The 27,043-nt window shown below is 46.4% G+C and overlaps 1 protein-coding gene across 12 annotated transcripts in view; it reads right to left on the bottom strand.

Moving 5' to 3' along the window:
- The window catches only part of ANKRD17 (ankyrin repeat domain 17), a 1,008,651-nt gene that overhangs the window by 726,620 nt on the left and 254,988 nt on the right, over positions 1-27,043 (bottom strand). For all 12 annotated transcript variants that reach the window (XM_085636371.1, XM_085636340.1, XM_085636333.1 and 9 more), the window contains exon 7: positions 3,693-3,787. In XM_085636371.1, the coding sequence (XP_085492497.1) occupies positions 3,693-3,787 (95 nt within the window). The remainder of the gene's footprint in view (positions 1-3,692; positions 3,788-27,043) is intronic.

Genomic DNA, 27,043 nt, shown 5'->3' on the forward strand with positions numbered 1-27,043 from the left:
GATGGGGGGGGGACGCATACTCGTGGTCTTTGTCCACTCCGGCACAGTCCAGGCTTGGCGGGTGCAGAGTGTGCAGGTGTCGCAGTTCCTGGCTAATGCCAGAGGCTTGTTACTTGCTTTGAGCAGTACCACTGCTCATGGGAGTCCCAGTTAGTTAGAGTCACAAGGCAGTCAGGTCCTCCGGGGTTTTTGAGGTTGCTGACCACTGGAGACGCCGGGGTTTAGCAGGAGCAGGTTCGAGGGTCGACAGGCCGGTAGGGCTGGGGCCAAATCAGTTGGTGTCTTCCTCTTGTTAGCAGCTGCACGGCCGGTCTTCTTGTTTCTTGATCTTCTTGCTTGTTTCGGAATCTGGATCTGAGGAAGGAAGGTTCAGGGTGCCCCTAAATACTAAATTTAGCGACGTAACCGGTAGGTAAAGGGCAGGGACCATGGGTCCCTTCCATGGGGTGGGTACACCCCCTATACTGCCACTCTCCTGTAGGGCGGCAGTAGCCTAATCCTGATTGGGCAGGGCTCCCCATCTTCAAGATGACGAGAGCCCAGAGATGTGCTTCACCTTGCCTCCCCCACCTGAGGGGTGGGGTTGGCAGAGGCTGGCACACCCCTTTTCCTTCCTTGGGGTTTCCAGACAGTCTTCCCGCCAGAGTGGGGGTCAGAACTGCTGGGGGCCAGTTGCTGAGTACAGCAAGTGGCCTGGAAAAGCTCACAAGGGCGTCATGCCTTTGAAGCTTCCCCTGCCCATCCTGGGGAGAAGACCTAGCACCTCGCCCAGGATATGCATTGTTGCAGGCCCAGGAGAGCGGATGGCTCTCTACCCAGGGGTCCAGCAACAGGTCTGCTGTGTGGCAGCCTAGGCAGCCCCTCAGACAAGACGTGGATTGTAGGTCAGGTTCAGGGGGCAACTCTAAGTTGCCCTCTGTCATGCATTGTACATTAAATCCCACACTGGCATCAGTGCGGGTTTAATGGGCTGAGAAGTTTGGTACCAAATTTCTCAGTCTCCAGTATTGCCATCATGGTACTGGGGAGTTCGTGTTGACGAGCTCCCAGCACCATATACTCTTAATGGCAACACTGCACTTACAGTGCCCAGGAATGGACCTGGGTACTGTAGGGGCACAGGGCTCATGCACCTGTACCCACACCACTGGCATAGGGCACCCAGATAGAGGGGTGACTGAGGTATGCCAGGGAAGTGTGTGTTGTGCCATGTCGACTGTTTAGTTCTGCACCAAGACACTCGGCCTGCAAAGGCAGTGTGTGCGTGGCAGGGTACAGGGCCTCTAAGGGTGACACAATAAGTGCTGCAGCCCTCAGGGGCCTTCTCTGGTCACAAGGCCCTGGGTACCTAGTGTACCATTTACCAGGGGCTGACATGTGGCCAGAGATGCCAATTGGGTTTAGGCTTCAAACATAGGTTTAGGAAAGGAACATAGGCCCTGGGTACCTGATTGGCAGGAGCCCAGGGAGCACTCAATCAAAGTACATCAGCAATTCAGCAAACAGTAGGGGCATACCATGCAAGAAAGATTGCACTTTCTCACATCTAGTAAATGAATATAGTGATTCCTGTGGAATAATACTGTCAATATTGATAACGGGATGCGCAATCGCAATGGAGGGCTCAAGTGATATCAGAGGGGGAAGAAACCACATACACCAATGGTTCAGTATAGCATAATAGTATTTATATATTTCAAAAGGGGATATGTACAATGAAAGAAGAAATGAAAAACATTTGTTCGTGGTGTCCCAAGTGAGTATTCTTTCCTTTTCCTTTCACTCACTTTGTGGCACACACCCTTGACACCGCTGCGCATCCTTTTCCATCAGATGACCCTATATTCCTAGGTCCTGATGAAACCCCACATCCCTGAGCTGGTCAAAACGTCGACACAAAGAAAAAGCAAACCATTACTCGGCACATATTTTATATAGCTGCTGTTCATCTTGTATTTATTTGTTAACGGTCGACTTGTTTGCAACTATGGAAACCTTGTAAAAATGTCACAACTTCCACTACTTATTTAGGTTCCTTTTTTCACTTGGGACACCACGCACAAATATTTTACATTTCTTTGTTCATTGTACATATCCCCTTTTGAAATATATAAATACTACCATGCTATACTGAACCATTGGTGTATGTGGTTTCTTCCCCCTCTGCTATCACTTGAGCCCTCCATTGCGTTTGCGCATCCAATTATCAATATTGACAGTATTATTCCACAGGAACCACTGTCCTTTTGAATCTAATACTTACCCTGGTTCCTTAGTGAGTAGGGTTCCCCTGTTCTGTCTCTCGGCTCTAGTAAATGAAGTCACTTCCTCCGAAGGAGGGCCAGAGGGGTACATCATATCCCCACCTGGAGGAGTACTCAAACCACATGCATGATATAAATCCATTTAGAGGAAATGCATCAGTGATGCAAGAGGGGAGGAGGTTCTCAGCATTTGAGCGATCTTCTGTACAGCCATAATATACACCCAGCATACCAAGAACATCGGAGTTAAACACAAAATTCTTTCATCCATGCCAAAGTATGGACTCTAGACAGACTGCACCAAAGATTAGTCATCAAAACAGGCCTTAACATTCTATTTTGCCAGTCAGATAATTTAAATTAGTAAAGGGTGGCTATGACAGCGGCTCAAAGTGCACACCTGTGACGGAGGCACATGTGGCCCTGAACATTCAAGGGCCGACCCATGAAGTGTATTGAATGATTTGGAGGAACTAAGGCCAGAGAATAAGGAGGATAGAAGACCGGTGGCATCAGGGTCAGAGCTCCAGGAATCCTCAAGCCCACAGGATTAGGTACAACCTTGGGGAGTAGCTTAAATGTTAACTAAGATGACCTGAGGAGATACAGTATAGCTAGCAAGATGGCTTCAACCTGTACATGGTTAGCCAACTAAGACACAAACATTCTGTCTTCATCTTTAGTGATCGAACTGGCTTCAATGACTACGAGAAGCCTAGCAATGGGGAATGGTGCTGAGACGCTGAATGTTGCCAGAATCTGGACTGCTTATGCAAGGAAGAAGATAATTTTACCTCTCTATGCAGCATTTTATGATAACATATCTTGTGAGATCATTACTGATCTTGGGACATCCCTCAAGGAGAAGGGAAATGGGTATATCAATGCAGACTTTGGCCAAAAGTAGCTTGGCCTCCCACTCACCGATGGCCTTTAAGTTTACTAAGGAACAAGACTGTATCTGAAAAGAACCCCATGACCCACAAGATACAACTTGCAGGCTAAGGAGAGTCCAAAAAGGCAATCTCCTCATTTGCAACAGGGTTAAAAATGCTGAAATCCTTGAAAATATTTGATCTACTCGTAGGCGAAATCTGAGGAAGCAGTAACAAGGTTTTAGACCCGCATTAATGAGGCAGCAAACTGCCAGTTGGTGCCTTGTATACACCAATGGTGTAACACCAGAGAATGGCAGATGATGCTGAATAGTACGCCCTGGTGAAGCTGGAGATCTATTGTGTCTGGGGAAATAGTTTTCAGATTCAATTTGGGGCCTGAAGGACAGTCATAAGGTGAGGAATAGGAGGTACCAATTATCCATCAAAACAGAAACAAGCTGTTCTGATGGCTTATCAGCTTACATTGCTAGATTGTTTTCTGGTAAGGTATTGAACTTCTAACGAAAACAAGCAAAACAAAAAAACTTACCATGCAAGCTTCCATGAGAGCTGTATGCATTTCATCAGTTTTATGTTCTTGATCTGCACCAGCTTCCAGCAAAAATCTCACCATTTCCAAATGCCCTGTAGATAAAAGAAGAAATAACAATTCACTCATTACCCACAAAGAGTTCACTTGCTCATTTATAAATATGTTAACATACACAGATAATTAAGAAAACTTAAGTAGAAACACTGCCAGAACTCCCAACAGGACCCTTATTTTAATGCTAACCATAAAATAGCTAACCAAACTCGCAAACCAACTAATGCGGTTTGCAGGCCATCACAGGGTGAACCAGGCCAAAATGATTTAAATTGAACTAGTTGTTTATTACAAACATATATATAGATGTACATTCATTCAATATTCAGTTTTAATTCTGGAAAACAGAACTTAACTATTTAATAGTTTGACAATAGCAAGTGTATCTATTAATTAGGAGCACAATCAAAAAATGTTAGTCTGTCTCTTTCAATCATTAAATGGATAGCCTTTAAGCCAAGTCCAGTCAGATTTCAGAACCACACACATTAGTTACTAGCCTAAAAGGGGAGAAGGCAGGTTGCATGACAATCTATTAAATATGATAATACAAGAGAGAATGAGTTATAGGTAACGGTTTCTCCTCCAGCACTGGATCGTTTTAAAATGCTCATCTTTTGAATAGAACACAGTGTGATGAGTGGGGAAGTTGGCATTGTGAGACTTCAATGCAAGCGTGTATTGTGATGAAAGTCTTATGCATGGCTTCGCAAAATTGTGCAGTCCGGCATTGGAACCATTTTCAGGATTACCCTGTGTTTCATTCAGCAGACTTTAATCATGCTAGTTTTGCTCTGAATAATGTATAATATCAAATCAAACTTTATTCGGTTTATTCAGAAAAAAACCATAACGGTCATTCAAACATCAATAAAACGCCACAAATGTACAGAATAACCAAACACTGTGGCCAGTGTGATCTAATTACATTTCAAAAATACATTCCTCTATCAAAGTTAATCAAGCTTGACCTAAGTCAGATGGCAGGCCTTTAAAAGCTGAGCGTATACAGTACGGTATCGTTTGAAAGAAGTTGCAAAAAAAAAAAAAGAACAAAAGCAGGTCTTACCCACATAAAACAAGCATTTTTAGGTCTCGCCTACGCAGCCCACATGCGCTGCAAGGAGGGCCTTTAGCCATCGGTCTGCTCCTTTTCCACACACTCGTGCTTGTGCTGGCATCCACCTTGCGGGAGCAAGCAGCGGCGCGTTTGGTAATTGAAAACATATGGCTCTCACGCCGCCGCTGCTCGCACCGGCAAGGCGGATGCTAGCACGAGTGCATTTGCCTGCTCTTTCGCACCACGCTCCCTCACGCCTATTTTGATTGACAGTGTGACGTCCATGTTGCGCGAGAAGCAGTGCGGCCGGGTGCCAGCGGCATACCTCATTCTTTTCGCGGCCGCACTTAATCCTTCAGCAGCTAAAGCTTTCCTTATAAATATGCCGCTCTTCCCTTTCCCCGCTCTCTGTCTCCCAGGCGAGTAACTGACAGAACTCCGTCCCAAACTTCCACTGTGGCGAGCTTGCAGCCCAGGTTTCCTTGGAAAGACGTGGCCCCCAGATTTCTGCAGGGACGCTCTCAGACGAACCGTTCTCTTGGGTGTTATTTATTGCCTGACGTTGTTGTATTCAGCGCTCATACCGTTGGCCAAAGCAAAAACCAAAGGAAATGATGGACGGAGTGTTGAACATTGCAAGCACTCACACCCCAGTCAACTGATCTGGGTTTAATCCATCACCGTTCTTTAGCCCACTCTGCCACCCCAGGTCAGACATGGCCATATGCAAATCAGTCTGACCCTGTGCCTCATGGGAACAGTCCAGCACGAACTACCAAGCCATGTCTTCCCTGGACCGGAAACAAGCTTCCTAGGACCGGTTTCTGGCATTTCAGCCGTTTTCAGCCAAGCTTGCTTGAATCCAGTGGCAAAGTGAGCAAGGGACTCACGTCTGAGCATACCCTGCCAACTTATGGCAAACAAAGCAAAAACCAAAGGAAATGATGGACGGAGTGTTGAACATTGCAAGCACTCACACCCCAGTCAACTGATCTGGGTTTAATCCATCACCATCATACCGATGACCAGGCGCTGAACAGGTATATGACTGGAGCTTGTACAGCCACGCGGTGATCCCAAATTGCTCCTACAAAGCATATGTAGGTTCTTTACAGACTGTCGTACTCACCCGCTCGTAGTTTGGAGTCCCTGTGTGTGCTCTAGGAGCGGTCCTGCGTAGAGGCGCTTGCAGCTCGACTCTAGCGCTCAGGAATCGACCTGTTATAATTCATCATCACGCCTGACACACTTTGCAGAGATGCCCATTAGGGTCCGCTGTCCAGATATAGGCCCCACCTGCGCCGCCTACCCTTAGCTTAGCGCTGTCACGGCCGTCTCTCGCAGGCATGCTGAAGAAACCAGTAACAGCGTGTGGAGCTATGCGGAGGCGGTGTCCACGTGCTCTCCTACGCCACCACCTCCCCCGCACCTTTTTCGCTCCCTCGTTTCCTCCTGTTCTTTTCGATCCCTTGACCGCTCACTCCCTATACCTACAATCTGTCAATGAATTGATGTATTTATGTGCTTGTGTTTAGCGCTACAGATCATACAGGTGGCGTCACAGGGCATGTCCATTACTGCACCTGCCCCGAATCTGTGTAGTCTGCTGGCCAGGCGTTCAAATCTCAGCAAAAGCGTTAATTGGACCAGCATTCATTTGCAGTGTGCGCGCATACTATCGTGTGGTGGGCGATGGGCTTCAGGGTGGCGGTCGAAGGTACCACCTGTCAGCAAGACAGCTTGGTGGGTAACAGCACCTGCATACATGTATGTAGTGAGCGAGTTTTTGTTTCCCACCAATGATCGGTTACCATTTCAGTAAAATGGCTCGGTGGAAAACTGTGCCTTCTGCAGAGAAGAGTATGGGGGTAAGTGGAAGTTGTCGCAGGGCCTCATCTCACTCAGTCGACAGTGGAGTTCAGTTAGTGAGTGTGCCAACGGCGTAGAAGTATGTGTGGGGTCTTACCTCCAAGCCACAGGTTCTCATCTCGGCCCGCCTTCTCATTTGCAACTCCCTTACCCCGCACTCTGGCACCTGTCCTCCTGTGTAACCCCCACGAAACTGCATCGGGTTTTTGTGAGAAAGTGGCTCTGTATATACTGTCCCAAATAGGTACAGTGTGTACAGAATCCACAGTCCCCAGAGGTTTGGCAGAGGTTAAAGTTAGATATAACCTTACTTCATAGAAAAACAGTCAATGGTTTCCTAGATGAGAAAATTCAAGTTACGGGTAAAGTATGTTCTCGTTACTTTTGTAATCCAGTGCTGGGCCCCTAGGCTCAGTACTGGGGCATCTATCTAAAACAGGTAAGTAATTGCGTTTTCACAGTTGGTACGATTTTTAAAGAAAATTTGTAGTTTGCATAAAAATCGACACTTAGAAGAAATTTCACAGAAAAACAGTCAATGGTTTCCTATGGGAGAAAATTGAGTTATTGGTAAGTACTGATCAGGGTCAGTGCTGGGCACCAAGATCCAGCACTGGAATCTCTCCTAATAGCAGGTGAGTATTTCCGTTTCTCGGCTGATTTTAGGTGAATATTTTAAAGCTTAGAAACTCCACACTTAGAAGAAATTTCAGAAGAAGCCAGTCAATGTTACCCTATGGAAGAACAAGGAGTTATCGGCTTTTGGCTAAGTACTCGACTGGCAGAGTTAAGGTCCTGCGCACAGACGCAGGGGTCTCCCAGGGTTAGGTAAGTACAGTTGTTACACCCTCAGCGACACAGGGGCAGCCGGGTGCAGAGTGAGTTAGGCCCAGTGTTATCTTATGGGAGGCAGGGGGGCCTTGGTTGGTGGCTGCTGACTAGCAGGCCACATGGCTGTGGAAGCTGGGCTCCTGGTCACTTGCTCAGGCCAAATGGGGAAGTAGGTAGGAGTAGAAGTTGCCCTGCCAGGGCCACGCGGGCAGCTGGGTGCAGGGTGCTTTTGAGCCTTCAGGCGCTCAATGGATTTCAATGGGAAAGCTCAAGGACGAACAAAGGCTGCAAGCTCGGGGACGAAGATTCGTCAGGTGCCACCACCACTTCGAGAGGTAACTTGCGTAGTTGGAGGATAGGTAGGTACCCAGGAGTCGGGCACAGGGGACCGCAGGGCGCCAGGTGCGGGGGTGCCTTTTCATGTCGGGAAATCTTACCCTCTGTTGATCGCGGTTGGGGGGGGTCCCTGGTTCTGAGGCTGCAGGAGCATCGAGGTGGGTCCTTGGGTGCCGGATTCGGTGTCACAGTCGCCGGGGGGACGTCCTCAGGGTCTTTGTCCACTCAGGCACAGGCCAGGCTTGGCGGGTGCCGAGTGTGCAGGGTTCACGGTTCCGGGCTGATGCCAGGGGTTAGAAACTTGCTTTGAGCAGAGCCACTGCTCGTGGGAGTCCCAGGTGCTCAGAGTCACAAGGTAGCCAGGTCCTCCGGGGTTTGTGAGGTTGCTGGCCGCAGGAGGTGCCGTGATTTAGCAGGAGCAGGTTCGAGGGTCGACAGGCCGGTAGGGCTGGGGCCAAAACAGTTGGTGTCTTCCTCTTCTTAGCAGCTGCATGGCAGGTCTTCAATCTTCTTGTTCTTCTTTGCTAGTTTAAAATCTTGAATCTGAGGAAGGAAGGTTCAGGGTGCCCCTAAATACTAAATTTAGGGGCGTTACAGGTAGGTAAAGGGCAGGGACCACTGGGTCCCTGTCCTGGGGTGGGTACACCCCCTATCCTGCCACGCTCCTATGGGAGGGGGGCAGTGGCCTAGTCCTGATTGGGTAGGGCTCCCCATCTTCAAGATGGCGAGAGCCCGGAGATGTGCTTCACCTCGCCTCCCCTACCTGAGGGGTTGGGTTGGCAGAGGCTGCCACATCCCCTGTCCTTACTTGGGGTTTCCGGCCAGTCTTACCACCAGAGTGGGGGTCAGAACCGGTGGGGGCCAGTTGCTGAGTACAGCAAGTGGCCTGGAGAAGCTCACAAAGGCGGCATGCCTTTGAAGCTTCCCCCTGCCCATACTGGGGGAGACCTAGAACCTCGCCCAGGATGTGCATTGTTGCAGGCCCAGGAGAGCGGGGGGCTCTCCACCCAGGGGTCCAGCAACATGTCTGCTGTGTGGCAGCCTAGGCAGCCTCTCAGACAAGACGTGGATTGTAGGTTAGGTTTCAGGGGGTCTTCTTCAGTTTATGAACTCAGTTGCACTCGGCACTGCTTGTTGTTTTTGTGAATGGCTACCGCCCCGTAAATTATTTTGTTGCTCCCATAGCAGTCTGTTACACGCATCTGCGTTCAGCCTGTGATTTGCTTCACTGCACACGTGGGTACTGTTTACTTATCATCCTGTGAGCTACAACTTGCTTCTGTTTTGGGGGTCTGTGTGAAGTATGAAAACCGACTTTATCTGCACACAAAGGCCACCTTTTTATTAGTCCCTAAATTGATGACTGGCTGTTTGTTATGAACATCTGGGTGCAACTTGTGAAATTGTCATCTATGCACCGGGGTAACATTTCTGCCCCATTATGTGAACCGCTAATTGCATTGGACACTGCTTGATCTGCGTTACGAACTGTTGTCAGCACGACCTTTGACACATTGATAGATATGCACATGCTCTTCTCCCCCACCTACTTCTGCTCGAAGCTCACTGTGCAATGTCTGAATATACTTCAAGCACTCGAGCACAGCTCACAAGTATATGCTGCATACATGCAATATCAGCCCCTAGACCAGTCTCAGGCTCCCTCCAACTGCCCGTCCCTCTTTTTAGCTGCTCCTGCTGTAAGGAGAGCACCCGCAGAAGTCCATGGTTCTGGCAACCGCACTTTGGATGATACTAGTGGTAGCATTGCATTATACAACTGACAATGTTTGCCTTCATCGCTTCCTTGCATGCTCTGCAAGCTAGCTGAATCTGACCTACAGCCACTTGCGTTTACACCAGTTTTTTGTTGCAGCTTGGGAATGCTAAACAATGAGCTGGGGTCTTATCCTAGAGCTGCTAGCTAGAGCCTGGGACGTTCCACTACGATACCAAACATGCTGATAAATTTTCTCTGAGTAGAACACATAGTTTCCATTTGACTAAAGGGAAGATGGTCTGTCCCACCGGGTGCAGTACACTCATAGCCACGTGAAAGTTCCAGAATTAATGTCCTATCTCTCTGCATGCTTGAGATCCCATCAAGGTAATCCTGTGTGCATGTCTGCAGACGAAGACCCACTGCAGACCACACAGCAAAGCCAGGTCTTAAAGAACAGACAGCTCCGAGCTCTCTTCAGGCCACATCTAACAAGCATTGGCATAGCCAATAGGTCTCGCCTTTGGGACTTTATAAGTGTTTAGCCATGCAACAGTTTATGTTGTTGCACCAAGGATATTGTGCTGCATAACTAAATACTTATATGGTCACAAAAGCGAGACCTAGCCATGCAACAGTTTATGTTGTTGCACCAAGGATATTGTGCTGCATAACTAAATACTTATAAGGTCACAAAAGTGAGACCTATTGGCTATGCCAATGCTTGTTAAGAATAGGAATGGTAAAAGACTTTCTAGGAAACACAAAAACTACAAGACATTAAAAAGTTCATCATGTCCTGAGGAGACCGATCATTGCAGCCAAAGGACATGAGGCATTGACCTCTAAGTGCGCAGCAGGGTTGGGCCAGGAGGTAGTGAAAGAAGTTAAGCCTAAATCTGGACAGTAGGAAGCGATCGTGGTTGCTTTTGATCCCTAAAGGATGTGGTTTAATGGTTAGCACAATTTTTAATCCAATGTACCTGCGCAAACTGGGCTTGCTCAGCTCTGTTGCTTCTCTATCACAATAACGCCTTGTAGGAAACACTTTTATGCAAGTAAAATCCCTCTTACATATACCATCTGGGTTGTCAAATAGATCCGCCCTGATCAGGGTCAGTGCTGGGCACCAAGATCCAGCACTGGAATCTCTCCTAATAGCAGGTGAGTATTTCAGTTTCTCGGCTGATTTTAGGTGAATATTTTAAAGCTTAGAAACTCCACACTTAGAAGAAATTTCAGAAGAAGCCAGTCAATGTTACCCTATGGAAGAACAAGGAGTTATCGGCTTTTGGCTAAGTACTCGACTGGCAGAGTTAAGGTCCTGCGCACAGACGCAGGGGTCTCCCAGGGTTAGGTAAGTACAGTTGTTACACCCTCAGCGACACAGGGGCAGCCGGGTGCAGAGTGAGTTAGGCCCAGTGTTATCTTATGGGAGGCAGGGGGGCCTTGGTTGGTGGCTGCTGACTAGCAGGCCACATGGCTGTGGAAGCTGGGCTCCTGGTCACTTGCTCAGGCCAAATGGGGAAGTAGGTAGGAGTAGAAGTTGCCCTGCCAGGGCCACGCGGGCAGCTGGGTGCAGGGTGCTTTTGAGCCTTCAGGCGCTCAATGGATTTCAATGGGAAAGCTCAAGGACGAACAAAGGCTGCAAGCTCGGGGACGAAGATTCGTCAGGTGCCACCACCACTTCGAGAGGTAACTTGCGTAGTTGGAGGATAGGTAGGTACCCAGGAGTCGGGCACAGGGGACCGCAGGGCGCCAGGTGCGGGGGTGCCTTTTCATGTCGGGAAATCTTACCCTCTGTTGATCGCGGTTGGGGGGGGTCCCTGGTTCTGAGGCTGCAGGAGCATCGAGGTGGGTCCTTGGGTGCCGGATTCGGTGTCACAGTCGCCGGGGGGACGTCCTCAGGGTCTTTGTCCACTCAGGCACAGGCCAGGCTTGGCGGGTGCCGAGTGTGCAGGGTTCACGGTTCCGGGCTGATGCCAGGGGTTAGAAACTTGCTTTGAGCAGAGCCACTGCTCGTGGGAGTCCCAGGTGCTCAGAGTCACAAGGTAGCCAGGTCCTCCGGGGTTTGTGAGGTTGCTGGCCGCAGGAGGTGCCGTGATTTAGCAGGAGCAGGTTCGAGGGTCGACAGGCCGGTAGGGCTGGGGCCAAAACAGTTGGTGTCTTCCTCTTCTTAGCAGCTGCATGGCAGGTCTTCAATCTTCTTGTTCTTCTTTGCTAGTTTAAAATCTTGAATCTGAGGAAGGAAGGTTCAGGGTGCCCCTAAATACTAAATTTAGGGGCGTTACAGGTAGGTAAAGGGCAGGGACCACTGGGTCCCTGTCCTGGGGTGGGTACACCCCCTATCCTGCCACGCTCCTATGGGAGGGGGGCAGTGGCCTAGTCCTGATTGGGTAGGGCTCCCCATCTTCAAGATGGCGAGAGCCCGGAGATGTGCTTCACCTCGCCTCCCCTACCTGAGGGGTTGGGTTGGCAGAGGCTGCCACATCCCCTGTCCTTACTTGGGGTTTCCGGCCAGTCTTACCACCAGAGTGGGGGTCAGAACCGGTGGGGGCCAGTTGCTGAGTACAGCAAGTGGCCTGGAGAAGCTCACAAAGGCGGCATGCCTTTGAAGCTTCCCCCTGCCCATACTGGGGGAGACCTAGAACCTCGCCCAGGATGTGCATTGTTGCAGGCCCAGGAGAGCGGGGGGCTCTCCACCCAGGGGTCCAGCAACATGTCTGCTGTGTGGCAGCCTAGGCAGCCTCTCAGACAAGACGTGGATTGTAGGTTAGGTTTCAGGGGGTCTTCTTCAGTTTATGAACTCAGTTGCACTCGGCACTGCTTGTTGTTTTTGTGAATGGCTACCGCCCCGTAAATTATTTTGTTGCTCCCATAGCAGTCTGTTACACGCATCTGCGTTCAGCCTGTGATTTGCTTCACTGCACACGTGGGTACTGTTTACTTATCATCCTGTGAGCTACAACTTGCTTCTGTTTTGGGGGTCTGTGTGAAGTATGAAAATCGACTTTATCTGCACACAAAGGCCACCTTTTTATTAGTCCCTAAATTGATGACTGGCTGTTTGTTATGAACATCTGGGTGCAACTTGTGAAATTGTCATCTATGCACCGGGGTAACATTTCTGCCCCATTATGTGAACCGCTAATTGCATTGGACACTGCTTGATCTGCGTTACGAACTGTTGTCAGCACGACCTTTGACACATTGATAGATATGCACATGCTCTTCTCCCCCACCTACTTCTGCTCGAAGCTCACTGTGCAATGTCTGAATATACTTCAAGCACTCGAGCACAGCTCACAAGTATATGCTGCATACATGCAATATCAGCCCCTAGACCAGTCTCAGGCTCCCTCCAACTGCCCGTCCCTCTTTTTAGCTGCTCCTGCTGTAAGGAGAGCACCCGCAGAAGTCCATGGTTCTGGCAACCGCACTTTGGATGATACTAGTGGTAGCATTGCATTATACAACTGACAATGTTTGCCTTCATCGCTTCCTTGCATGCTCTGCAAGCTAGCTGAATCTGACCTACAGCCACTTGCGTTTACACCAGTTTTTTGTTGCAGCTTGGGAATGCTAAACAATGAGCTGGGGTCTTATCCTAGAGCTGCTAGCTAGAGCCTGGGACGTTCCACTACGATACCAAACATGCTGATAAATTTTCTCTGAGTAGAACACATAGTTTCCATTTGACTAAAGGGAAGATGGTCTGTCCCACCGGGTGCAGTACACTCATAGCCACGTGAAAGTTCCAGAATTAATGTCCTATCTCTCTGCATGCTTGAGATCCCATCAAGGTAATCCTGTGTGCATGTCTGCAGACGAAGACCCACTGCAGACCACACAGCAAAGCCAGGTCTTAAAGAACAGACAGCTCCGAGCTCTCTTCAGGCCACATCTAACAAGCATTGGCATAGCCAATAGGTCTCGCCTTTGGGACTTTATAAGTGTTTAGCCATGCAACAGTTTATGTTGTTGCACCAAGGATATTGTGCTGCATAACTAAATACTTATATGGTCACAAAAGCGAGACCTAGCCATGCAACAGTTTATGTTGTTGCACCAAGGATATTGTGCTGCATAACTAAATACTTATAAGGTCACAAAAGTGAGACCTATTGGCTATGCCAATGCTTGTTAAGAATAGGAATGGTAAAAGACTTTCTAGGAAACACAAAAACTACAAGACATTAAAAAGTTCATCATGTCCTGAGGAGACCGATCATTGCAGCCAAAGGACATGAGGCATTGACCTCTAAGTGCGCAGCAGGGTTGGGCCAGGAGGTAGTGAAAGAAGTTAAGCCTAAATCTGGACAGTAGGAAGCGATCGTGGTTGCTTTTGATCCCTAAAGGATGTGGTTTAATGGTTAGCACAATTTTTAATCCAATGTACCTGCGCAAACTGGGCTTGCTCAGCTCTGTTGCTTCTCTATCACAATAACGCCTTGTAGGAAACACTTTTATGCAAGTAAAATCCCTCTTACATATACCATCTGGGTTGTCAAATAGATCCGCCCTTCCAAGGCTGTGGAGGCCTTACATACTTTAGCCAACGGATGCAATTACAATGGGAAAGAAAAAGACAATCCTTTAGAATATCCCTACAAAGTGCGTTTTCTTTTTTAGCCAAAATCATTAACCACAGTGCTAATGGACCAGGTCAGCTTGTCTGAGAGAGAAAAGCCATCCCCAGCTCTTGGTGCACGACATAGGACGGGACACTGAGGTAATGAGTGCCCATCTCAGGAAAGTGTTTTCTGCAACTTGCAGTGCCTCCATCCAGTGCGGCCCCACATCTCGCTCCCCTAACTAGTCTTTGCTATACATTTGGCTCAGTAAATCTTCAAGAGGGCCCTTATCGGTTTCCCCCCACTTTAGAAGCAAAGCTAAAAACAGCTGCTGTCGCTCTGACCAGATCCCCCTTCTTCCGGGTAATCAGGGGGGACCAACTCAGAGCATCGTCAAACACTACTCCCATGTAAGAAAAGACATTTGTCGTCGGGATAGACAAGGTTCCCATCTTAAAAATAATCTATAGGATATCAATATTGCTGTATAGATCCTGACCCTATGCAAATAGGATATACGTTCTTGGAGCAGGGCAAAAACTGTAATTAGAAAAGAATCCTGGTAAGCTATTTTTTTTCTTCATTCTGCACATCCTCACTCACCATTATATATTTGTGGCCAGCACAACAGACTTTAATCCACTAGTCTGTATGAAAATGTCTGTTTTATTATTTATTCATTCTGCTATCTCAGTTTATGCAATAAGTTGAAAAATTCATATCACACATTTGTTTCTCGAAAACTCTTTATGACGATACACATTATATATTTAAATATACAAAAACATGTATTTTATGTAATGTGAATCGTCATAATGAGTCTTCAAGAAACAAATGAGCAATATGAATTTTTAAACTTATCGCATAGACTGAGGTATGAGAATGAATAAATAATAAAAGGGACATTTTCATACAAAATAGTGGATTAAAGTCTGTTGTACTAGCACACATATATAATGGTGAGTGATGATGTGCAGAATGAACCAAATAGGTTGCCGGGGGACTCATTTCTAAGTACAGGATATATCAATATTGTAAAACATCTAGGAGTCACCGGGGTGGGAGGCAGCATGATTGTGGTCAAGGTGCAGGCCATTTTATCTACATTTGCGATAGGTTACTGCCCATCTCTCACCAGTAAAAAGCGTTCCCAGTCCCCATAACGAAGTACTGTAGGAAGCTGGCTCTGTATATACTATACAAAGTTAAGGTACAGTGTGCACGGAGTCAGTGTGTCCCCAAAAGCTTACATAGGTAAAAGTAGATAATACCTTACTCTCTATTTGTGATAGTGTGGGACAGGCAGTAAGGCTTTATCAGAGCATTTATTGTACACAATCAGGCAAGAAATGATGTCACACAGACTGAAGTCTGACCAATTTGTTTTGTATAAAAATGTTATTTAATAATTCCAATTACCCATTCGTCTGTTATCGACTCCCAATTTGGGATACAATGATGAAGTCTTCCCAGACAGGTGTGGGGTGTGATGTGTTTGTAGGCAAGTCACTGCTTATTATAACCTCCTCAAACAAATACTCTTGAGGGAGAGGACTGGTTGTTACCTTTGTAGGTAGATGTACCTTGGTCTGAGGATGTGGTTTTAGACCCTCCTCGGTAGAAGGAACAATGAAAAGAGCCTCTATTCGTAGGAGATTGGAGCGCTCCCATTGACTTGGCCACTTCAGTGTCTTTCTTAATTTTCTCTAATGCCTGATCTACTTCCGGACCAAAAACATGATTCTTGTCAAATGGTGTGTTAAGAATGGATTGTTGGACCTCTGGCTTAAACCCTGAGATCCTTAACCAAGCATGTCTCCTAAGCAGAATGCTAGTGTTGACCTCCCTAGCTGCAGTTTCGGCCTCATCTAGGGCACACCTTATGGAGGAATTTGAAATAAGCTTACCCTCATTTACCAAATCCTGCGAATTAGCCTTTTGCTCATCTACGAGATATTGAAGCAGTTGCTCCATCTCATCCCAGTGTGCCCTAACATACCTGGCTAGAAGGCCCTGTGTGTTTGCAATGTGCCATTGGTTTGCAGCTTGAGCAGCTATGCGCTTGCCAGAAGCGTCTATTAACTTGGACTCTTTATATGGTGGTGGAGCATCCCCTGATGTTTGGGAATTAGCCCGTTTACAGGCACTAGACACTACTAGCGAAACTAGTGGCAACTGGCCCTTAATAAACAATGGGTCTGTTTGGGAGGCTTTATACTTTTCTCAACCTTAGGAGTCAAGATGCGTGCTCATACTGGGTCTTTGAAAATTTCATCAGCATGCCTCATCATGCCCTTAAGCATAGTAAGGGTTATTGACGACCTCTATGAGGATGCTAGTGTCTTCTTCTAATCAATCTTTGTGCAGTGCCACCCCATGATATTGTGCAGCCCTGGCAATGAGTTCCTGGTGGGATACATTGTCGTCTGAAGGAGATGGTTTAGCTGGGTAAAGGTCTGGATCATCGTCTGCTGGACAATCTATTGTATAGTCTGTCCACAAATCTACAGGTAAATGTGTCCCCCCACCATCAGCATCATCATCATGGTGAGATTGTGGGGAATCCTGAGTTGTAATGTGCAAAGGATTTGAAGGTGGAGAAGGACATGGTGGAGGGGAAGAGGATGGTAGATAAAAAGGACTAGTAGCAACAGGTTTCTTCTTTAAAGGAATCACGCAAGATATGTCCTCATCATAAAGTTTATGGTTTTGAGGAAGCTTGGTATGAATATGACCAGTCTGAGGGTTAATGGAATATGCTACTTACCAGTATGCATCTGTTCTTAGCATGTAGAGCTGCAGATCTACACACTTTTGCATAGATCGCCATCTGGTGTTGGGCCCGGATGTTTGCAGTTTGTTTTTCCTCTTGGAAAGTCTTTGGAAGTCACGAGGTCGGTGACTCCTCCTTTGGATCGTATTGCGCATGGGCTTCGGCTCCATCCTCAGATTGTTTTTTTCCACCATCGGGCTCGGATGTAATCTTCGCGCTCCGGTTCCGGACATTGCCAGTTCGATGATCGAAGCGGAATCCTCACTCACATCGCGGTATATATTTTCTTTTGCTTGGGATCCTCTTTTCAGTGGAACAATGTCTAAAATTGGTTCCAAGGAAGCGCCTTTGGATTTAGGTGCCGAAGTCTTCGGTGCCAGCGGTTTCGGTGCCGGTGTGTGCTGGCCTTTCGGCATGGAGGATTTTGGCTCCTAATCAGATTTCTGTTTTGAGGGCTTTGGTTCTGATGAGGACTTCTGTTGACTCTGCACCGAGGTGGAAGGCTTGACTGGCTGTTTCAGAGCAGAGCCTGGAGGCGGCGCTTCTGAAACGTAGTCTCGGTACCGACCTTGGCCAGAAGGCAGATGTGGTGCCGAAGTCTTGTGCTTTTAGGGAGCGATTTCAGGGGGCAAGGGGTTTTCTGTATTCATGTCACCTTGTCCCTGCTGTAGTTTTTCGGCATCGAGGTCTATCTCGAGCTCCGAGTCAGAGGTCTGCACGGAGAAGGCTTCCTCCTTCTCCGCCGCTGCCTCCACGTGTTCTTGACCGAAATCTTCACTGAAGATGTCCGGTGTGTGTTCGATGCTTTGATGCCACATGTCTCGTCATCGAGCACGACGATCGCAAAAAGTTTTCTTTGACGAAATGATCTGCAAGCGTCGCAGTCTTCTTCCTTGTGCTCCAGAAACACTGGTTACACACCGTGTGAGAATCAGTGCGCGGATACTTCGAGTGGCACTGAGGGCAGAATTTGAATGGAGTCACGTTCATTGACGGAGCTGATCTGACGTGTTTAGGCCCGAAGGCTGTCCATGAAGCTTATATTATTGGTCGGCAATTGTACAGGCTTTTGGAGTGCCGCTTCTAGGTGATAGATTTGAAGTTCCGTTATGCAACCGCCCTACCATTTTTGAGATTGGCTTAGGTAATGCGGCTAAGGGTATCTTGGTCGAAATTCTAGAGCTGAGTTATTTTAAAAGGACTAGATTTAAGGTAAATCAATGCTATGTTCCTAATCTGGCAGAAAATTCGGCTGAAATTGTCTATTTACCAGCTTAATGTATATACCCCATTCAAAGCAATCCGACTTCTTCCTCCTCTTATTTTTCAAGATCAGGTAATGTCTAGATGGCAAGTACAAGGACTGTGGGTTATAGGAGATTTGGTGGGGGATGGTCAATTATTACCTTTCTTATCTTTGAAGGATAAATTTCAGTTGCATACTCATGATTTCTTTAAATATCTCCAGGTTAGAAGTGTTTTGCTTAAACATCTTGATGGAACTCCCTCACTATTTGATAAAATAGCTATATTTGAACTTATTCAAAAGAAAGCTAGAATAGGAATGATATATCGGTATGTACTTTCCAGTCTACTGGATGATTTGAGCGCACAAGGATTAAGGTGGGTGGACAAATTGGGGAAGACCGTTATGGGTTTAAATCCGGCCTTGGAGTTTGCCAGCGAAGTTTTGGTATCCGGCAGTCTCGGGACTCAAAGTTATATGTCGATGTTCGATCAATATTATACACCCGCAAGAATTGCAAAATGGGGTAGCAGAAAAGGGGATCATTGCTCTAGGTGTTGGTTATATGCAGCAAATACTAGTCATATGTTCAATTTTTGTCCAAATTTGACAAATTTTATATCAGATATAGAATGTTTTATCAACTCCACATTCAAGATTCACTGTACTCTGACACCAGAGATGGTGATAATGGGCTATGACGGGGCAGCGTCATCGGGTAATTCATGGTACACCTCTGAGTTTCTGTTTATCGCTATGTCTATGATTCGGCTATGTATAACCTCACAATGGCTTTCCCCCGAAGCCCCGACATTTATGAATTGGAGAACTAGACTGCTTGCCATTCATAAGCTGGAATCTTCAGTATATTCAACAAGCATTTACAATGCAATGGTCTCGGCATTGTTAAAGTTAGAGCTATTGGCATTGCTCATGACATTTTTGTTTATGTTTTTGTTTTTAAAACATTTAAAGAAACGGCATTGTTATTTACAATGTCAATAGCTTAATCTCTCTCAAATGCGAGACCTATTGCATTTGCACCCACACACAGAGCCACACACAGAGCCACACACAAAGCCACCCACACACACACAGCCACCCACACAGAGCCACCTACGCTAGCCGAGACCTAAAAAGGGCCACAGTCAACTCTTCCGAAATGCAACTTCACATACACGTAATAAAAATGTTCCACGCCGCTACTTACTACCCAATTGGTGTATGTGTAAACCATATAAAGAGCGCTGGGACCTCACGGCGCTATAGAACTTAATTGCTACCCAGAGCCCGGAAGGATGGGCGGCTGAGAGGCCCCGTCAGGATTTCAATTCCTGGTGGATGCATTCGCCCACGAAGACATAAGACTTCATTAGATAAGTGTGTAAAAAAAATACAAGCTCAGCAGAATGCGCATGTGGGGGTGGGGTGAATGCCGCCGGAGCTGCACTTTAGTGTATTCCGTTAAAGGCCACGGTTCTGCTGAGCAGGGCGAAAATGCAAAATTGCAAACAGATGGCTTCCCCCACTGCACCCCGAGCCAAACATTCAGAGCACCGCTTCCTGCCTTTCGTATTCGCACATACACCCGCCCCTCCCACACTCCTATGCATGTACACGTCCGATCGATGATACGAGTTATTACCCAAATCAATAGCACCCATTTTAGACATCAGAAGAACGAACTGCTGGGCTGCGTGCTGGATGGGAGCCTGTGAGGCCCAGTTTACGCAGCCGGTACCAGCCCCCACAAGCAGCACTTCACCTCCGTGACACCACAGAGCCCGTCTTCCACTGCCCCTTCCCTGTGCCCTCGCCAGGAGACCCCGTTGTACTCCAACAGATCCGTCAAGTCACGTTAGATCACGATTCCCCCAAAGCGCGCACACTCGTTGTTGCTTCCCATCCAATGCACGGCCTCTGCACCGCTACATGTGACCTTTGAACAACATTTCCGTTCGGGGTGCCTAAAAACGCACACGTACTAAATCTATACATGAGATACAAAATCTGTGCGCGCTGCCTACATGTGAGGGGAAGAGGTCCAGTTTCTACGTATCTGGTATTATTTGGTTTCGTTACTTTGTGCAGAAGTCCTTCCTACAAAAACAGACAACAAAGAAAATAAAGGGTAAAAAACACAGAGAGAAGTCTGACAGGGAGGGAGGGGAAGTGGAGGGAAGGTCCAGGCTTGGCCCATCCCAGGCTACTCTCCTAACCCTGTCAGCAGATCTCGTGTGCGAGTGAACTCGTGTCCCCCGGGGGAGGCTGGAAGAGAGCCATTACTCTGCTTCAATAAGGAAAGAAACCGTTTTTAGGAATAAATGACAATAACACATTGTCAGCAAATCCAAATCAGCAAGAAATTAGAATATTTATGCATATTTTATTTTTTAATGAGGATGGATAACTTGCGCCAAAGGCCGAGAGTGCTGGGCAAAACCTAAATTAAGCAGAATTAACAAAACTATATTATAACCCCCATCCATACAGAAGTGCGAGGGCTGCAATCTATATAAGGCGACCTAAAGTTGTCCCAAGTGAGAGGGGTCACGGCAGGACTGCGATGTCAAACTCATAAATACACAAAAGCATCCAAGGAAAAACTCTGATATGTTTAATTATCTTACCTGCGGGCTGAAGTTGGCAGTATTGGTCTCGCTCGAAGACAGCGCAAAAAAGGCCATGCAGAGCAGAATACGCAGCGCCGTCTGCATATTTGTAGCGCCTTGAAACCCGTCGGAGCGACTTTGGGCGTTTCAGTGTCAACTTCCCTTCCTCCATCTAGTCCTTTTGTTATTATTTTATTATTTCCTCCGTCCGGCGGCGAAATCCTTTTTTTCCCTGAAAACCTCTCTTTGAAACAACGCCGAAAACCCCAAACTGCCCCATAAAATGCAATATGTTATAGAAGGAAAAAATGTGATAAATAGAAATCCTTCGCGTCTCCGGGACGTGGGATGTAAGAACAGGGGGGAAGGGGCACGCGTTGATAGCGGTGTGCCAGCGTTTCGGTTTTCGAGGAAGCGAAATATATTTTGTTTATTCTTCCAGGGTTTTCTTTCCTTCTTTTCTCCCCTGCTCCCCGAAGCCAAGTGGAGACGTGGTCGATGCTAAAAGTAATTAGAACCAAAAGGGGAAGCGAAACTTCCAGTGGCCTCAGTGTGGAGCCACTGAACCAGTGTCCGAGTAAGTAGTGGCTAGATAGAGTTGGTAATGCTCCTTGCCCAAGGTACACTCCAGGATCCGATCCCACCACAGGGCTGAAGGAAGTTCGTTTACAGTGAGTGAGGGCACCTCTTGTCAAGGCTTTCACCCCCCACACCCCGGCCTATCAGTCCATCACTCGGGCAATATTGCTCCCCAAGGTAACATATACTTCCCAACTCTTACCATTAAAGCTCCGGAAGAAGCTGTGTCCGAGAATAGAGGAGAAAACTCCTGTTTTCAGCCTAGGCAGAGCTGTAGACATAGAAGAGAGACACGCAGTGGAACTTACGTGGCAATGTTAAACGGGAGCTTGCTGACAGAGAAATGAGGTTAACCATTAATTTAATATACAAGTATTTACTAACACAGAGGATCTTTTAATCCTTTTTCTAAATCCATTTAACTAATTTTGTACGGTTCACTTATTTTAATTTGTTATATATTTACAAACATAGCACTTTATACATTTTTATTTAAAAAGTATTTCTTTTTAAAAACGTTTAATTTTGCATTAGATTTGGTAGCTTTTGGAACTGGAAAAAATAAATTTTAGCATGGCCACCAAATCATTTTGTCTGCAGCAGCTGGTGAGCTGAGGTAGATTCCATTTCTATGGTCTGCTCGAACTTCCTCCGCTCTGCTTGCTTGAGCTAATTGTTATTTTCGGAAGCCCGCTCTGTTTGCTGGGGATGGGTTGGGGCGATGACTTTGAAGCCCATGCAGAGACCTTAAGTGACATAAGTGTGACATAAGTGTACGGAGCTATGGTTGACATGCCGAAAAAATGAAAGGCGTGTGGCTGCAATGCTGTGTTAGAGGCGGGCACTCCAATAAGTGATATCAGAAAATATGACATTGGGATCTGAAGCAGCAATCGTCTGTAAATACCAACTGCCAATTAAAATCAACTCTTAAAGTGAAGCTAAACAAGTATAAGACCACTGCCTTTCTCCGAGGTGAAGCAGAAATGCCTCGGAGAAACGCAGCGGCGTTTTTGGATTCGGGGGCGTGTTTTTCTTTCTCTCCTCTTGCCATTGGCTGGAATGTTTACATTCCAGAGGAGAGAAAGAATCGAAAAAACACGCCCCTGAATCGCAAAAAGACGGGGCTTGTTTGGAGTGACAAAGCTCTTCTCCAATGGCTGACCAGCATTTAAGAGGCCAGCCAATGGAGAAGAGGGGAAAAAAAGGGACGGGTTAAAGCCCCACTCCTAAAACATTAAATCTCAGAGTGAGACTGCGCAAGCGCAGCCTTCGAGCCGAAACCTAATAAAGGGTAGGCGGAAGCTTGCTTCTAAGATTTGGTCTCCGGTGGAGGAGTGGATTAAATAGTGGCTATGTCTATGTTGATTGGTAGGACAAGGCTCTATAGTGCGTTCTTTTCTCCACCTATTTGTCTGGCTACCCTTATTTTTCTTTTTTTCTTCTTTCTTTCCCTTTTTCTTTCTTTTTTCTCTTCTTTACTGCCATTGAATAAGTCATTGTATATGAGATGTAATATCCAATGTACTTGTATGTTAGGACTGAAAGCCATGACTGTATTGTTCTATGTCAATATGAAAATAAAAAAATTGTTTTAAAAAAAAAAAGGAAGAATGAAGCATTTTGAATAGAAAAACTGATTCACAGTGTGATTGGCAAATTCACAAACTCCTCTACATTCTTCGGAAGGAGAGGCCACCTTTTCATTAAGACCATAGATAGTCCATTGGGGGGAAAAAAGACTAATATCGGTATGCCATGAGGACATTGTAGAAACTGGAGCCTGTATCCCAAAGTTACAACCTTTAGCATAATAAAGTGCTGGAATGTTTTAACCAGGCAGGAAGAAAGAACTGCACCATTCCTGCCACATGCTCTGTGGGAGGGGTTGATAAAACCAAGCAAACGTTGGGCTGGCCAAACCTCTTGGAGACCGCTTCTCTACCCATTCCTCTACTTCTTAAGCTATTATTGGTTTATTAGAATCTCTGCCTATTTGGGCTTTAAAGAACTGAAAAGAGTGCCTAAAGATCTACAGTTGCTCCTCTTGATAGACTGGTATCCTCTACTTTAAACTATACATTCCAAGTTACGAACTATGTCCCATGGTGTAGAACTCTTAACCTGCATGTAGACCGAAGATAGACAAACAAATAAAAAAAGATTGGCAATATGCAGTTAAGCTTAAGATGTCAATCCCAAAAGGAAAGATCAAGCATGTCTCCTGCAGATATTGGTATGTTTCACTGCATCCTGCTGTGTTCACAATCCCCTCACCTTGAGGTTGTTCATGTGTGCTCCCCATCCTATTTGGGAAGCATCTGTTATGGTCACTGTCTGAGTTGGCTGTGTGAAAAGTCTGCCCTGTGCTAGGTTTGCTTTGTTCCACCATGCCATCTCCTGGTGAACCGTCTGCATAACTCCATGTTGCCTGTCACCATTGTGTTTGGGGCCATTCTTGAAATGGTCTCATGTAATCGAATGTTGGGAATTAAATGAATTCATGAAGCCATCATTCCCAGTAGTTTCCCCACTGTTCTTTCTGTCAGAGGTTGCCCCTTCTGGTATAGAGGAGTCTTCTTCAATAAGGATAATCTCCTTTTTTTTGCTTGGGAACGCCTTTCCTAACACTATTTATTTCTGTGCCGAAGATCACTTTTATGAGTTCTGGCTCTGTTGACGATTTTTCCCAATGTATTGAAAACCCTAGTTGAACTAGTGTCTCTATCACTTGTTGTATATGCGGTTTGCAGAGACTGTAGGAGTTTGCTCTTACTAACCAGTCGTCTAAGTACGGGTAAACATGAATTCCTTGCTTTCTTAGATGAGCGGCTACTCTTGGTGTGGATTTTAGCCCAAATCCCAGTACTTTAAATTGGTAGTGTGTTTTCTTGACTACAAATCTTAACAGATTTTTGTGTCTTTTGTTAATAGGGATGTGTAAGTATGCATTCTTTAAGTCTATGGTTGCCATGTAATCTCCTGTTTGCAATTAAGTTATCACCTCTAGCACTGTAGTCATTTTGAATCTTTGTGTCTTTGTAAATTTGCTTAGAAATCTCAGGTCTAATATTGGGCGTAATGTTCCGCCTACCTTTGCAATTAGAAAGTACGTGGAATAAACTCAGTTATTTTTTGTGTGGTACATGCTCTATTACATGCTTCCTTTGAAGTTCTTTCACCTCTTGGAGTAGCTGAGAATTCTCTTTTTGAATGAATTCTTTTGGTTGGTCTCCTGTTTGGAGGTTGTTTTTTTATCTCTATGCAGTAACCATACTGTATCATGTTTAAAATCCATTTATCTAAAGTGATGTTCTTCCATTTTTTTAAGGAAAACTTTTAGTCTGCCTCCTACTGGTGTTGAAAGCTGGAGGAAGTGTAAACTTATAGGATGTTGTCTTTGTATAGCTTGAGTTATTTTGGGCACAATTACTGTTCTTGGGGAGTGTGTATGATTTTGAATGCAGTCTCTTAGTTGTGGTTTGTGGTCCGCCTCTTCGTGGTTGTCCTCTGCCACGGGGACGCCCTCGAAAGGATTGCCTTCCTTGTTGATACTGCCAGTTCGGCCGCTGTCCTAACTGCTGCCCCTGGCTTGCTCCTTGGTATGTTTGATGGCAAGTCTGATGTGAGGTAGTAGGTTGGTGGGTACCTCTACCTGCTGGTCTTCTTGAGGGTGTGCCCCTACGCATGCCTCTGAATTGTATAGCGCCCATGGACCTTGCTGTCTCATTGCCCTTTTTTAATTGGTTGAGTTTGCCATTAACCACACTTCGAAACAGTTGTTCGCCATTGAATGGTGAGTTTATGATTTTGCTTTGCGCTTCTGGCTTGAAACCAGATACTCAGCCATGCCTCCTTTCTGTGATGCCAGTCATCATTTGTCTGCTTGATGTCTCTGCAGCATCTAGGGCTGACTTTAAACATGTGTTAGCAATGTTTTTAGCCTCTTCCACAAGAGGCAGGCAGGTTCTTCAACAGTTCTCCTACCTCTTCCCAATGTTGATAAGCATGTCTGTTTAGTAATGCATAAGAATTAGCAATGTGCCATTGGTTTGCTGCACTTTTTTATCTTTCTCCCGACAAGGTCCATCCTTTTGCTTTCCTTGTCTGGAGGTGGACCCACTGTGGTTGGTACATGAGCTCTTTTCCTAGCTGTGGAAGTACTAATAGATTCAGCTGGTACAGACCCTCTGATGTATATAGGGTCTTTAGAAGAATGCTTCTACTTTTCTGCTCTTGGTGTGATAGCTTTGCATGTTGCAGGCTCTTTGAAGGCCTCCTTTCCCTGATCCAATACACTTGGCAGCATTGGAAGGAATTGATTTCTTGATTGTGTTGGCATCAAAGTCTCAATAGAAAACATGATTGGGGATTTTCTTCCTCCAGCTGCACTCCATATGTTTCAGCTGCCTTTTAATCACCTGATTATACAACCCAATGTCATCTGGTGGCGAAGGATATGTTTCCACAGCCTCCACAGCTGATTCGGCGTTGAGATCTTGCTGTTGCATGTCTCAAGTCTCTGAGATCGCTGATCCCGCATAGGTTTGTTCTTAGTCTTCCCCCTCTTCCCCGAAGAAGAATTCTTCGAGCCGCTCGGGAGTTGTCGGAGGTATTACTTCGACGACCTTCTCCATTTTTTTTTTTTACTTTTCGGCAGAATCTCTAATCGTTTCAAGCTTTTATCAAAATCTTTTTTATGTTGGTAAATACTAGCCATTTTGGCTTCCAGCCTTTTCCTCTTCTTTTCCATCTCAGCAGCGTGTATTTCGGCATCAAGTCCTTCAGCTTTCCTCTTAGCGCTTGTTAACGCCGATCCTGCTGTCGAAGCCTGTTTTGACCTCTCCATTTAGGACGATGAGGCGTCTTTTTCCTGAATGTCTTTCGACGCCATGGATCTCTCGAGGGTCTTTGCTGTACTGGAGTCCTTGCCCAAGGATCCGACAGAGTGTTTGAATTTGGATGCAACTGCCGTCGAGTGCTTCAATGTCGAGGCTCCTTTTGTGGGTCTAGTCTGTTTTTCGGGACTCTTACTTTGACGACTCTCTTGCCTTTTTCAAAGTCTTCTTTTCGACCTCCACTACTGAAACGTCACTGGCCTAGTCGCCTTCTGGAACTTCGGCGACGTTGTCCTCCTCTTCGCTGGATAAGTCTAGGTCTCGCAGCGATGATGGTGGTCCTTGGCCTTGCATGGTATAGTTGGCTCTTCTCGATCTTTCTCTCACCCTCAACGTCTTTGCGGAGAAGTTGGAGCACGCGTTGCAGTCCTCGCTTCGGTGATCCAGCGGTAGGCAAAGGTTGCAGACCAGATGCTGATCATTTTGTGTGTACTTGTGGTGACAATTTTTGCAGAACTTGAACGGCGTCTTCTCCATTACCGCGCACAGAGAGCCTCCAGCAAGCGCATTCTACGTTTGATGACAAAGACTTGGATTTTTCACCTTTCGTGGGACTCTAGTTGTTTGGACTGAAGTTCTGAAAGTCGAAATGTTGTACCGCAGTCCCACAGAAGTTTTTACTTATTTTTCATTGATTCTTCTCTTTAATCTCGGGACCTCCTCCAGTATCGATCCAGACCCAACGGTGGAAAAAAAAGAATCTGAAGATTGGGACCAAAGGTGGGAGCTTCCGGAGGAAGCCCGTCGACGTCACAAGAGAACACCAAATGGTGGTATGTCGACTAACCCTGGGTGG

The sequence above is a fragment of the Triturus cristatus genome, chromosome 2_1 (assembly GCF_964204655.1).
Source record: "Triturus cristatus chromosome 2_1, aTriCri1.1, whole genome shotgun sequence".
NCBI classification, from domain to species: domain Eukaryota; kingdom Metazoa; phylum Chordata; class Amphibia; order Caudata; family Salamandridae; genus Triturus; species Triturus cristatus.